The 14,824-nt window shown below is 41.2% G+C and overlaps 1 protein-coding gene across 1 annotated transcript in view; it reads right to left on the minus strand.

Moving 5' to 3' along the window:
- The window catches only part of LOC310961015 (protein kinase C-binding protein NELL1-like), a gene marked incomplete at both ends in the record, with an annotated part of 255,021 nt that overhangs the window by 53,367 nt on the left and 186,830 nt on the right, over positions 1 to 14,824 (minus strand). The window contains 1 exon segment of the mRNA XM_083932929.1: positions 3,665 to 3,787. Within this exon segment, the coding sequence (XP_083789055.1) occupies positions 3,665 to 3,787 (123 nt within the window).

Below are 14,824 nucleotides of genomic sequence, written 5' to 3' on the forward strand. Positions count from 1 at the left end.
GTAGATGTCCACTGCCATCAGTGTGAATGTCTGTGTGAATGGGTGAATGTGACAAACACTGTGAAAGCGCCTTGAGTAGTCAGAAGATTAGAAAGGGGCTATATAAGTACAAGTCCATTTACAGTGTATTTCCTTCTCTCACTCCCATTGGCTCCAGTGTAAATATGGCTGTTAATACTCAGGTGGACAGGGGAATCCAGCTCCCTGGATATTTCTGCAGCTGTGATAATGGACCCTAGAGATATTTGTAGTACTTATCAGGGAGCCCGAGCCGTGACCCTCCTCTGGCTTGTAGAAGCTGCCAATGCTTTAACGAGTCTCCTCAGACTCCATAAGGCATCTACATGGACTGCTATCGAATGGTCTGCTTCATATCCCCTGAACCTGAAGCCATGGTCCCACTGCGGCAGTCTTCAGTGCAAATATATAGTTAAATATAGTTCATACAGTGTAAGGCTGAGTGGACACAAACTGGTTTTGTGTGTACATGCACACTTAAAAATGCCAGAGGGGATGTAAACAGCTATACAGCCCTCCACAACTCTCATTAACACAGTCACAGAACTACAATAGAGAAACAAATGCCACCTCTCAAAGTGCTTTTCATGTAAGTGGTAATTTATTGGCCTTTTTTAATTTGTCATTTTATTGTTCGTTTAGCTAAAGGAGTTGTTAAACAGTGCAGCTTCACCTGAATTGGAAATCATTAAACTGCAATAAATCATTCTTGTTGTGACTCTGACATTCAATAAAATGTGCTCACAGAGTTCATTAAAGATGCCATTTCCGAATTGGCCAGCCAATGAAAATCGCTGGTTCAGGCTTAACGCAGATGTTTATTAGCAAGACATCTGCATTGAGTGTGACAAGCTACCGAAATCAAGTATCATATCAAGGGTTTGGAGCAGGATGCTCATGACTTCCAATGCTCACTTTACATGGCAGCAGGCATGTTTTTAGACTAATTTTACCAAAGATAACACTTTAAATTTATGGGGTATACAAAGCTTGATTTCTTATTAACTTAAAGTGCCACTCCAGACACGGGAGCATGATTAATGTTTTGCAGTATGCAGATCAGGATCACAGGAGCACTGCTGGTGCCCCTCAAACCACCGGTGCTCTTGCAAAGGTAACAGATCTGGTTGGTTTGAAAAAGTTAAAACCCCTTTATTTTAGTGGGTTCAATTTTTAAAAAACACCAACACGTATTGGCTCGCGCCTTCTTCAGGGTGTATGTTTGTGAATGGGAAAAAAAAGAGTGCCTGCACTTATTCTTTATGATTAATATTTAAGATTTACTATTATTATTATTATTATTATTTACCACCCAGTCCGCCGCTGCTCGTGCCCAGGTGTGCCCCACTAGCTTAAGCTCTTCCGTAACTACTACCGAGGTTAAAACTTAACCACACAAACGACTCATCAAGATGCATTAAAAGCAGCGTCTAGCAGACAAATCATTATGGTAAGTGTAGCTTTCATCTTTTATTAGTTTCTGCTGCTGAAAGTTATGATGGCATTGTGTTTTATCTCTGTACTGACAGTTCGCTCTGCAGTGGAGGTTTCAGGTTTCTTTGCCGGTATTGTGTCGAAGTTTGTCTCTATTGAACAGTGCTTCACATATAAGACAGCAATTGGTTTATTTACTAATGGCATTCCAACTAAAGCTGCCTGGATACGTTTGAATCTCAGAGCTCACAGAAGTGCACAGACATTTCCTCCTCCAGGAGAGGAATGTAAAAATACTTTGCTCGGATACAAGTCACTATAGTCGGTGTCAGACATTGTAGAGGATGGAAACAGAAGAGAAGCACATTTTTGAGTGTAGGGGTACTTTAAATTGGAAAATAAAAATGTTAATTTCACAGGTGCATCCCACCACTAAAGTCCTACCGTGGATTTGAAATTTTGGATGATATACTTAACATTATGAGACATTGCATTGACCTGCAGTCATTTTAATATAGGTACCATCACAATTTCAAAATCACACTCAAATAAAAAATAAAATAATGCAATTCATGCTCAGTGCAATGAAGAGTTTAGCCGGTCGGCTTTACATCATACAAAACCCGTCAAATGTGTAACAATGAAACTAACTTAAGAAGCTATCACGTTTGCAAATTCAAACATCTTATCTCATCTCATCTTCAGCCTCTTATCCGGGGTCGGGTCGCGGGGGCAGCAGCTCTAGCAGGGGACCCCAAACTTCCCTTTCCCGGGCCACATTAACCAGCTCTAACTGGGGGATCCCGAGGCCTCCTCCCAGCTGGATGTGCCTGGAACACCTCCCTAGGGAGGCGCCCAGGGGGCATCCTTACTAGATGATCCCGAACCACCTCAACTGGCTCCTTTCAACGCAAAGGAGCAGCGGCTCTACTCCAAGTTCCTCACGGATGGCTGAACTTCTCACCCTCTCTCTAAGGGAGACTCCAGCAATCCTCCTGAGAAAACCCATTTTGGACGCTTGAACCCGCAACCTGGTTCTTTGGGTCCTGACCCAGCTTTCATGACCATTGGTGAGGGTAGGAACCAATATTGACCGGTCGATCGAGAGCTTTGCCTAACGGCTCAGCTCTCTTTTCGACACTACGGTGCGGTAGAGCGACTGCAACACCGGCCCCGCTGCTCCGATTCTCCGGCCAAACTCACGCTCCATCGTCCCCTCACTCGTGAACATGATCCCGAGGTACTTGAACTCCTTCACTTGGGTTCAGGACTCATTCCCTACCAAATTCAAACGATAATAATTCCACTGATGAGTCTACAAATGATATGAGTGAATTATCTTCCTGCCCTAGCTGTTGAGTTTGTACTGCGCAATTCACTTATATAATAGAAGTCTTGGCACATACTTATAACTTATCAGGAACATATAAATATGGATGGTGTGAGTCACATAATAAGGCTCAAATGAAGAGTTACATGTTTTTTTTAATTTCTAAGTTACATATAACTATTGTTTTGACATCATTTAAATTACTATATTTCAACATCAAACACATGCTAACTTCAATAAAATACACTGCAGTCATTGAAATTAGGTTTAAACAAACATTATGTTAACTAGATGTCCAAAATACAGTATGTTCCATTAATGCCAACGATGCCTATGCCTTTGATGAGTTAAGTACCCATTTCAGGATTTATTAATGTTCTTTTATTGAGACACTTTAACACTTTGATTTAATCACTGGCTGTTTTCATTTTCTGGAGATGACAACCCACAAGTGCTTAGGCACTAAGAGGGTCTCTGCAACAGACTGAATTTACAAAAAGATTAGTTTCCCTGCATATTCTTCAACTGTTTGTGCTATGCAGGTCACAACCACACACTGTACAAATACATTTCTCATTCCTGCCCTCCTTCCTTCCTCCATCTGTATGATACGAGCCAATCTGGTGAGGCGCCTGGACAAGGCGACAAGGCGACGGGTCAACAGGGACTAGGTTGTGCAGTGAGTGAGAGGAGGCACACATGGAAAAACAGGCTGAAAATGCTCCAGAATCAATTTTCATCATCTCTGCGACAGCTGCTGCTTGCTTAGGTGATGTGAACCAGACCGACCAGGATGTTGCGGAGCAGGGGATCAGCTACCATCAAACTATGTGGAGGGTCTGTATCTTTTGTCTGGGAGGCTGTTCCAGGGCAGGAACTTACCTCTGCAGATGGTGCCGTTGCCCATGTAGCCCGGCTTGCAGGTACACAGGTGTCCTCTGATGGTGTTGGTGCAGATGGCGTTTTCATCACACAAATTTGGGCCGGTGGCACACTCGTCATGCTCTGAGGGAGAGATGGAGAGATAGAGTCCACGGTCAGAATAGGTGTGTGTGTGTGTGTGTGTGTGTGTGTGTGTGTGTGTGTGTGTGTGTGTGTTTGTTGTGTGAAAGATGGGGAGGTCAATGTAAAAATGCTAATTTCTTATTGAATTCAGCAGCCATGTGATGAGAGGACAGTCAACAAGCTAGTTAGATGAGAATATGAGGTCACAGCTGAACTTTTCAGGCATGGGGGGGCATTATATTTCTGCTAGTATTATATAATACACTGTGATCTGAAAATAGTAAAAAAAATTTTGCTTCACATAATTTATACAATCTCAATATCTGAGCAGTGCCATGTAACTTCCAGTTAAAGCTGATTAATGCTTCCCATTCTGTTATTAAAACTCATCACAACAACGTAACATTACAAATGCATGCATAATAGCTGTTAACTCATGATTTGCCTGTTTAAAAGGCTTTGGCTGCTTACGGCTGAAGAGATGCAAAATGAACCAATCAAACAGCGGACAACCGAGAGCAGGACTGATGTGTCAAAACTGTGCTGCTGCAATTTTGGCTTCCTTCTGGCTTCTTCTTCATTGAATTGAAACTTACATGGCCCTTCAAGGACTGAATAGAATCTAGGACCATAAAACTGAGACTAATTTATTTTAGAAAACAGTGCAAGGTCAGCATAATGAAAATATGTGACATAACTTTCTTCCATTCATGTAATGCTGACTCACTAATAACACAGCACACTACCCAGTGCAGTAATGCACCGCACATCCTCAGGGTCATTGTTTTATATTCTGCTGGGTACCATGAAGCGCTCTCTTGACTTTTATAATTTTAATGTTAGCAAGAGGGAATGTTGCAGGTGGCGCAGTGCAGCTACAAAACTTTAGCTTTGCTTTCCAGATGTTCGGTAAATTACCTTGACTTTAATCAGACTTTGGTGGTTGGAGGCATATGCTGAGGCCCCCAGAGAAAGTTAATGAAAAACTTCCCTGTGGAGTGCCAAACACTCGACACGTACAGCCTGAAAGGTTGCCCAGAAAAATGTGCAGCTTGGATTTCACAGAGAAATCATATGTACACCCAACCCACAAGTGCTTTAGCTAATAGGCTCGACATTGAAAGGTTCAACCCGTAGGCTAAATTGAGGCTTTTATAAAGAGATCAGATTAAGGTATGTTCCAAAAATCATTATTTTGGAATAAATATTCCCAAACAAAGCTCTTATTTTACTAGCACGATAAGATGACCCTCTTTACCTGTTTGATTACATTGATTGCAAATGTAAGCAGTTAACTTAATTTCTATTTTCCAATGTTTGGAACATAAAATAGATACGAGTGGAAAGAAGAAAAATGAATTATGCTGTATTAGAAGTTTGATTTCTTTTCTGTATTTGTTGTGAAAGCGTGTCACAATCCATTGTTACGTGTTATGAATCCTCAGCCTTAGAAATCAATCCGAATGCCTGTACTGGTACAATTTCTGGTGTCAATTAGATTCCGCAATGTAATAACAATATCAACTGAAATAATAAAGTAAAAAAATGTGCCATAAATTTGCATATTCCAAAACTAATTTGAAGTTATTCAAATGATCACAGACCAAGATACACACATGGTGCCCCTGTGATCCTGCAGTCCTGGGACAATTTCCAACTTCTCTGACCTTTTGGTAATCCAAAATCATCCAATAACTTTTGTAAATGAGGCCCCACATTTCAGCAGAACTGCTCTAAAAATAAAGTGAATGGACCCATGACTGTGCAAGAAGCTTAAGTATGATCTAAGTTGAATGCTAGTGACTCAAACTTAAGAATTTTTTACTTTGCTTCCCCATTTTCTTCCAGTTTGGAATGTAATATCTCTCGGCTAACACCACTGTTGACCTGTGGAGGGCTACAGACATGACAACCTACATGACACTTGGTGTGTCAAGCTTGCTCTTTGAACCTTTATTTAAATCACACATGCAAATTGTATGCACAAAAAGACATCCATAGCATGGCCGCTACCTTTTCCCTAAAATGTCAACAATAGACCATTTTCACGGCACACATTTTGTTTCATCAACAGAGGTGTTCTTAATCAGGCTGTTCTCATGGATTTCTTCATACATATAATGGAGGTAGATTGGGGGTGGGGGTGGTGGATGGGTCCCAAAACCCAGGACTTTCACCCGGGCAAGCAGGGTTTGTTTCCCGTTGCCTTTCATGCCCAGGATGAAATAAACCAAGCCACAATATTTTTCCTAATCCTGACAAAGTGGCTTTCATAGCTACCCTTTACCGTCACCTTTTGTAGACTAAAACCGGTCACGTAACGGTAGTTTTGGTGCCTAAAACTAATCAACACCAAAAGCAACCGTCAGGGCCCACTTAAGTCCTTTGCCATCACGCGGTGAACTTTCATTCCATGTTCTGAAGATATCATACAAACTTCTGTGCAGAACTTTTTTATAAAGTTTCCTACTGACCTTTCCATGACAATCTGTTGTATTAATATCCTAAACAATGACTCTCTTCTAGTATCCCAGTAAGTCATTACAGTGTGAGACAACATTCACAATACCAGAACACTAAAACTTGAAACGCCCGAACAAAATTCAACCATCATTTATTAAACTTTTACCACGTCAAAATGCCAAAGGTTTCCTAATGAGAGTTGATTATGTCATCAATTAGGTTTACTTTCAACTCATGTTTCTTAAGACCACTGTTCAGCAATATTTTAGCCTGCTGCAGCATGCTAATCACACCAGAATCAACATGTCACACAAGACATACTACATGTTCCACTAATGAGCCCCACACTAAACATCCTAATGAGGCTGCTCGGGAGTTGACCTGAGGCCACCACTAACCTGCAGAAGTGGCAATGCACTATTAGAGAAAAAAGGGGAATCGGATTCATGCGTTTTGAAAGGAGCATAATTATGACAACATGAAATAATAATTATGCACATCTCTGTTGCGTATAAATATGGAATTAATTGATTTTGGCAACGTGTTAATTGATTCAAGACTTACTGCTGAGCTTTTCAAATTGATTAAGCTGCAGTTAATACAACTTCAGTCGACTCCAACATGATTTTAGATGATTATAAACAAAAAATTAAAAATCAGCCTTTGATGATGATGCGGTGGGGATTTAAAACAAAACTACACCGCAGAAGTACCTTTTTTATATTAAAACAATGAACTGTGTTTCTAAGTGCCAGTCAGTGCCTGGCCTGAGGCTGCCTCCACTCACGAGGTACACACTCACAAAAACACACTCCTCATTAATATGGAAAAGCTTTGGTGGGAGTCATGACTAATACATTCCCCTTAATTAATGAGTGGTGCTCATGCAGCCCCGGAGCAACTAGAAGGAATTATTTAGCTTTTCTCTTCCCCCAGTTTTTCCTCCTCATACTGAACTATAAAGTGGAGGTGAATGTCAACTGTGCTGGTGGGATGTGTAAGAGTTTATGTGAAGGGATATGAAATGTAGGCTGCATTAATGGTAGAGTAATAGAGGAAGAGTTACATGATTAAATATTCAGCGTGTTAATGGCTGTGAGCTGATGGAGGAAAGAGCAACACAATCAAAACACTGACAGCCCCGACTGCTTATTAATGCTGTTTAATGTCCGCTGGCCAATTTGAAATTATAGAGTTGGAGGGATAAACAGGCAGATGCATCGGCTGAATATGTGCATAATAAGCAAGTGAAACACTGCCAAGATGAATATGCAATAAATACCCCCTAGAACACATGGAAAGGCCCTATTTTGATGGCAATGACCAGCAAAAGCAGTACAGTTTGGTAATTTTTTTTTTTTTTTGTAGCTTGCCAATCCGTGCAAATGTAAAATATCGCTGTCCACACTGCACCGAACGCAAGAAGCATGGAACGCATTTAATGCACGCAAAAAGTTCAAATGTAAGTGTTATCAGTGTGAGAGATAACATTTTAAGATATCAACCCTTTCAACTTAGGAGAAATCCCCATGAGCATAAAAGCTTTAAGCTGCTGTTTTTGTCCTGCACTTCAGAACGACTACAAAGCTCGAGCCAGAGCACCTGAGGAGCCTCCTGGTTCATACTTTAAAAGCACTGCAGAGTAATTAAGTAGGTGTAACACTAAAAAACTGTAATCAAAATGTAAAGAGTATGTGTGTGTGTGTGTGTGTGTGTGTGTGTGTGTTTGAGGGCTGCTCAATTCTCATTGTATAAGAAGTCATATGCATTAATGCATTTTCGCATGCTGCAGTAGTTGCTGCAGTAGTTGCTGCAGTGTTCATAATCTACTGTATGAATTAAGTTTATTATTATCTGGATTGGGCAAAGGGCTGTTCGACATTGAAACTCATTTGATTCAGTGAAGTAAAAAAATGTGCTTAATGCAGCTTTAATATCACATTTCAGTTGCTTTGTATTTCTATGGGAATGTGTTTTATTTTTCTAACCAAAACCCACTCACTAATGGATGAGCTGCACTTTAATGCCGCTGTACACTGGTTTCAAAAACCAGCTGCTCTTTGGCTGGTGGACTGAAAATTAAATTAGAGCTCTCACAGAATAATTAAAGCGGTTAAAGGAATATTTATTTTCTCAACAATACAATAATTATGGTTTCATACATTCATACAATGATGAATTATGGTGTCCCTGGAAAGTTATTACATTGACAGTAGTAAGCCCAGTGGAGATAACAACAGCCCTGTCTGATCATGCTGTTTGGCTCTGTCAGGTTTGGTCTAATTAGTAATGATTATAGGGTGATGCGGTGTCAGGCCTGGGTTTGTTGAGGTGACCCCCCAACCTGCGGGGCTAATAGCGCGCCATAAATCCAATAGAGAGGAGACATTTACAATACCAGTACATTTTCACCACACAATCTGCTTCATACTGAACACAAAATGATAATTTGCGTTGCTTAATTCACACGAATACCTCAGTTACTGACAGAAAAAGCAGCAGTAGTTCTAGTGCTTTTTCTCCAGTTTCAGCCCTTTTGCCTTTTGATTCTGTAGTTATGTCAAAGCCTTGGAATAAAAGCTAATTTTACGCTCAAGCTGAAACCTTTCCAATGCACGGGCAAGTACTGGCCTCCATTTGCACCTCCTAGAGCTAATGATCTGTGCCCACTCTTCTCTTCACATCGACTTTGTATAAATCACTTCGCCTGTAAAATTTACTTCATGCTCAGTCTGAATTAAACACACACAAGTTAAATGTGAGGAAGCAATGGTAACCAAGAAACCTATCTGCATATAAAGTTATTCAAACTTGCTCCAGATACTACAGTGAAATACTGCTTAGATTTTGATGCATTAACAGTCTAACAATGTCAATAGTATATCAGCAACAGGAGCCACTTTACTGCAGAATGAAAGTTGTACACCATTGGTACTTTAAGCACTTTGGTGAGAATACTTCCTACTTAAGTAGAGTTTTGCATGTAGGACTTTTGCTTGTAATGGAGTTTTTTTATATCGTAGTATTGCATTAAAGTGCACTATCAACAGTGATTACGACCATGTTACAAGTGAAGAGACAGAAGACCATACGTGGGAGTAATGAAATTAAGATAAAAGGCCATTTTTTTCCTGACAAACAACATCTTATGGTTTTCCTAACGTTAACCAACTTTTTTTAGTACCAAAAAGTCATGAATCAACAGTAGTTTGTCACGGTGTGTGAGGGCAGATTGCCAGATCAGAAAAGGGTCATATGAATTACTCGGTCAGTGACAGGTCAGTGATGACTTGTTTTGCAGTTTCCAGCTTTTATATAAATGTTTCTGTGTTACATTATTTTCCACTGCTGTCTGATTTATGGCTCTTCGCTTCTACTTTCTCTTCATGCTAACCTCTTAGAATTTAAGCTTCCTGGACTGTAGCCCTCACACTGGATAAGACTAAGCTAAACGCTATCAAATGTAACTTTATTTATGTTAACTAGCTCTGACCTAGTGTGAAATTCAAAGTAATCTGTGTTGAAGAGCGGATGATAAAGCTAATACATTATGACATTATGTAGAGTGAGCGTCAGTGGTGTGTACAGTGTGCAAATCAAACACATGAAGACAGACTAAGGAGGGCAGTTTGAAATACTGTACTTTAAACACGGAGATAATTGTGAATGGACGGATTCAATTCTGAAGAGATTTTTTGTGAGATATGGGAGCTACTTTTAAAAAGATAGCTGGCAATATATGTGAACCACTGCTAATGTGTGTGCTGCTGTGGCCCAGGCATCTCCTGAGCCTTAAAACGCCCTCTCAGCCCACTAACCCTCCCTGCAGCAGCAGTGTCTCCACACAACAGAACACAGATTGTACACCCTTTTTGTTTTGATGCTATTAAACTTGCATTTGGTTTCTTGTAAGTTTCTCTCATTACAACTTTTACTCAAGATGGATTGGCAATGTCAATTCACATTAAGTTTTTCATGTCACAGAGATACTGAACTGAAGTCAGCGTTGTTCGTGTCATAGTAATCAGTCCTGAACATATTTGTTTTTTGTAAATGCTCTGTAAAACTTAAAAGATACAGATTTTGTGTGTATTATGGAATATATGACTAAAACCAACCCTTCAGGATTAATTTTTACTTTGCATACTAAATGTCTATAACATGTTCTCCGCTTCCAGCGTTATCCTGTTCAATAATGTCAAGCAGAACACTTCAGTAATGTGAAATTTAATGACCAGTGACTAGCCCATAAAAAAGGAACAGAACGTGCAAGGATTTTTTCTGTTTCTTCTTTTGTGCCAACGCAAAGTCGTCATGCTCACTTTTTGCCTCGGCCTTGCTGCTCACCTTGACGTGATGTGAACTCAGCAGGGATCCGTCCACTGTCACAGGGGAAAAAATATTGATTGCCTGACATAGTATTAAGCCTAAAGGACTTGGATTTCCATAAAATGAGTTGGAGAAAAATCTGTATTTCCTGCAGCAATCCACTTGGAGTTCCAGAGGCTGTTTTATTTTAACCCAGCAGTCAATGAATTCCACCTTACACTGCTGCGCCTCAATACTACTGCATGCAATTAATGTGTGTGCTGGGAAATAAGAAGATTGCATCATGAAGATTTTATTAAGACAAAGTGGGACTTAAAAGGCTCCTTTTATATGGCAGTAAAGACTTAGGGGCCTTTATGTATTCTATATATGTATGTACGTATGTATGTCTTTTTCTTTATCTGTCCTTTTATGATGCAGATGGTCCTTTTTTTACAGTATCACTGAACTAAGGAAAGATATGTATGTCTGACTTTGAAATTGGAGACCAGGGGTTCACATCTGGTTTCCCACCAACAGTTGATGTAATTTATTTTAACCATAAATACAATCTTTGCTTTACAATATACCTCTCATCCACCTACGCATCAAGGCACACATATTTGCAGGTAATGAGATTTATAGGAATTAGCATTGTGAAAGGAAAGTTGTGCCATGTGCCACCAGAAGATAAATCTGCACAGTGGCTCAGGGAGTGCATGTGTTACATGTTATTATTAACATGAAGCACTAAAGATGTGGCCCTTTAAAACACAAGTGCTTCTCACTATGCTGCAAATTTACATCATGAATTACAACTGCTTCTTTAGTGGCATTAGCTCAGTTTGCTTTATAGCGTCCTCATCACCCAGTTCATATCCTCTAGCCCTGTGTAGCAGCAGCACAGAGTCTGCAAGGTAATGCAGCTCATTTACTACCCAATGAAATATACAGTTTTAGGTAATAAAAATGCAGAGGCTGCAATTCACATTAATGAAAGCATGTTCCATTAATGTGCTCTGTCTGTAAACATCCACCCTATAGCCACAGTGAATTTTTATTCCACACATCTTTATGTGTACAGTTTCTTTAAGAGGCGTGACACCCAGGATTACACCGCCTCCTGTGAGGAGCTACTCAAAGCGCTCCTCGTGGAAGAACCCCAGTACCCACCCCTTCAGTCTGGAGGATGTACAGCAGCAGCTGGACAGGTGCAAAGTTGGCAAGGCACCGGGGCCAGATGGCATCCCGGCAAGGGTGCTAAAGCTTTGTGCCATGGTGCTTTCCCAAGTCTTCCATTCTATCTTCTGGGAATCATAAAGAACAGCCAAAGGTTCTACCCTCTGAAAAACCTCAACCATTGCACCAAAACCCCCTAAAACCCTCCCGTCAGAACCCAACCACTTCCTTCCCATTGCACTCACACCCATTGTCATGAAGTGCGTGGAAAAAATAATGCTTCACCTCATCCTGCCAACTGTCAGACCACAACTGGACCCTCACCAATTTGCACACAGGCCGAAACGGGGGAAAGAGGATGCAGTGACATGCCTCCTCCTCCCTTCACCATCTCCAGACACCAAACAACTTTGCATCAGTCCTGTTCATCGACTTCAGCTCAGAATTCAAAACTATTAAGTGGCACCAGCTCATCAAGAAGCTATACATCATCACCAACATCGAAGCACCCCAAGGCTGCGTTCTCAGTCCCTTTCTGTACACCCTCTAAACAAATGACTGCAGCAGCCCATCTCCCATCACCACTTACTACAAATATGCAGACGACACAGCCATAGTAGATCTTCTTAGTGATAACAATTCCATCACAGCATACCAACAGTCAATAACACAGTTTTCCCAGTGGTGCATAGACAACTGCCTCCAGTTAAACATCAACAAAACAAAGGAAATATTCATACACACATCCAAGACACCCCCTGCATTCAGTCACACATCCATCAAAGGACAGTTGAACAGGTCAGTCATTTCAAATACCTTGGACTCACCATAGACAACCAACTCAACTTTACCAAACATGTCATCACCACACACAAACGTGCACAGCAAAGACTCTACATCACATGTGTTAAACTGATCCAGTAAAGGGCCACTGTGGCTGCAGGTTTTTATTCCAACCAAGCAAGAACACACCTGACTCGACTTACTCAATCACCAGAACTGCCTTCACACGGTTGATTTGTTGGACCAGGTGTCTTTTTGCTTGGTTGGAATGAAAACCTGCAGCCACAGCGGCCCTTTACTGGATCAGTTTGACACCCCTGCTCTACATCATACGCCATCTGAAACCACTGTCTGTAGCCCCCCACCTACTCTTACTCCTCGACAAAAGCATCATCCAACTTATCCTCACGTACTGTTCCCCCTGCTTCTTCACCCTGCTCACTGTGACGAGCAGAAACAAACTCCTCCAAATCTCACACACAGCAGCCAAGATAATCAGCCTCCCAACCCCAAGCCTTACAGAAACAAATGATCTTGCAATCATACGCCTGACATGTGTGATAGACAGCAGCCCCGACCACCCCCTGAAACCACACTTCACTCTCCTCCCATCTGGCTGCAGATATTGGGTGTTTGACTGGAGGAAAGCCCATTTTAAAAGAAGTTTTTTCCCCTCAGCCATCACAGCGCTGAAACAAAACATGTAGATCATGTATGTGCTGTCTGTGTGTCTATATGTTGGTCTGAGTATATGTATGAAGAGGGTCTATTTGTTATTTGTGGGGAGAGGGTGTGTTATCTGTATTTGATATCCATGTGCTGTGCCTTTTTAAAATGTAAAATGCCATGGAAAATAACTGAATTGTGAGAAAATGATTATCCCCTTGGGGACAATAAAGAACCTAACCTTACCTAGTATTCAGCCAGAAGAACAACAATGCAATGCAGAAGAAGAGACACAGCTTACAGAAAAGCAGCCTAAGATGAGGATAGACATCATTCTGGATGGTTGTATAGTCTGTTGCCGAGTAGGAAGAAACACTGCTTACATCAAACCTTTATGGGGAAGCTAATTATAAACACCATCTTTAACCAATTACAATTGGATGAAAGTGAGGATGGAGGAAAACTTGTCGGACTCCTTCCTAGACTATGTTTGATGGGCTTATTAAATTGGCTGGTGCCAAGCCAGCCTGACAGCCTGACCTCCATTTTTGAAGAGTTAATGTATACGGGGGATGGTTGCCAAGGTTTTTCAGGCTCGTCACACCTGAGCTCCACATTCATTATATGTATAATTGGAATTGGATTTGATTAAATTTTCATTAAACATATAATGTGTCTGGGAGGGGGGATTTTCCCAATGCTAGAATTTTGGAGAATCTATGTTGCAACTGATGCATGAAATTAATGGCAGCTTATTTTGGTCAGCCATACAGCGGAGCCTGCACAAACAGTCTATAAATGGCATCTTGACCAGGAAATGAAAAAAAATATTGATCATTGCAGATGAGGATAGAAGAGAAATATACATTAGAGAGGCCTGATAATGATCTCATTTGTCCAGGTCATCGTTATCCCCAAAGCAATTCCAGTCAAAAGCAACTGGACTTGGTTATTTGTCTAGGAAGACGTTCACCTCTCATTCAAGAGGCATCAGTTCATGTACATATCTGACCAGGCTGGGACTGGTCCAACTAACTGGTGTTGAGATCCAGGTATTTAACCTCTCACAAAGCCGATGATGTCACTGGAACCCTTTGTGCTCCAAGTGCCAACGACCGTCCTTAGAGTGGCAGTCATTGGTGGGAAGTTGGTTTCGACTTTGTTAGTGCTGAGTCTTAATGACAGTCGTGTGGGGTCACAGGTGGCCATTTGTGAAGAGCTGCTCTTTGAGGTTAGATTGTTGAATCTCCTGGGAAGGGATGAAAGGGCCGCATTGTAAATTGGAGATAAGTGGTGTCTCAGACCTCCTCCTCTGTTTGGCGATGGTTTCTCTACTTTTGCATAGATGGCTTCTTTCACTCCTCTTTCAACCCATCTGTCCTCTCTGTCCAGGATATGGACATTGTTGTCATCAAAGGAGTGGGCTTTCTCCTTGAGATGTAAGTGGACAGCAGTCCAGGCCTGATGAGTTAGCTCCCCTGTGTTGGGCCATGCGTTTTTGCAGTGGTTGTTTTGATTCTCCAATGTAAAGATCTTTGCATTCCTCGTTGCATTGGACATCATAAACCAGATTGCTTTTGTGGGTGTGTGTTGTTCTGTCCTTGGGATGTACTAGTCTCTGTCTGAGTGTGTTACTGG

This window comes from Echiichthys vipera (genome assembly GCF_963691815.1).
Source record: "Echiichthys vipera genome assembly, chromosome: 1".
In the NCBI taxonomy this organism is placed as follows: domain Eukaryota; kingdom Metazoa; phylum Chordata; class Actinopteri; order Perciformes; family Trachinidae; genus Echiichthys; species Echiichthys vipera.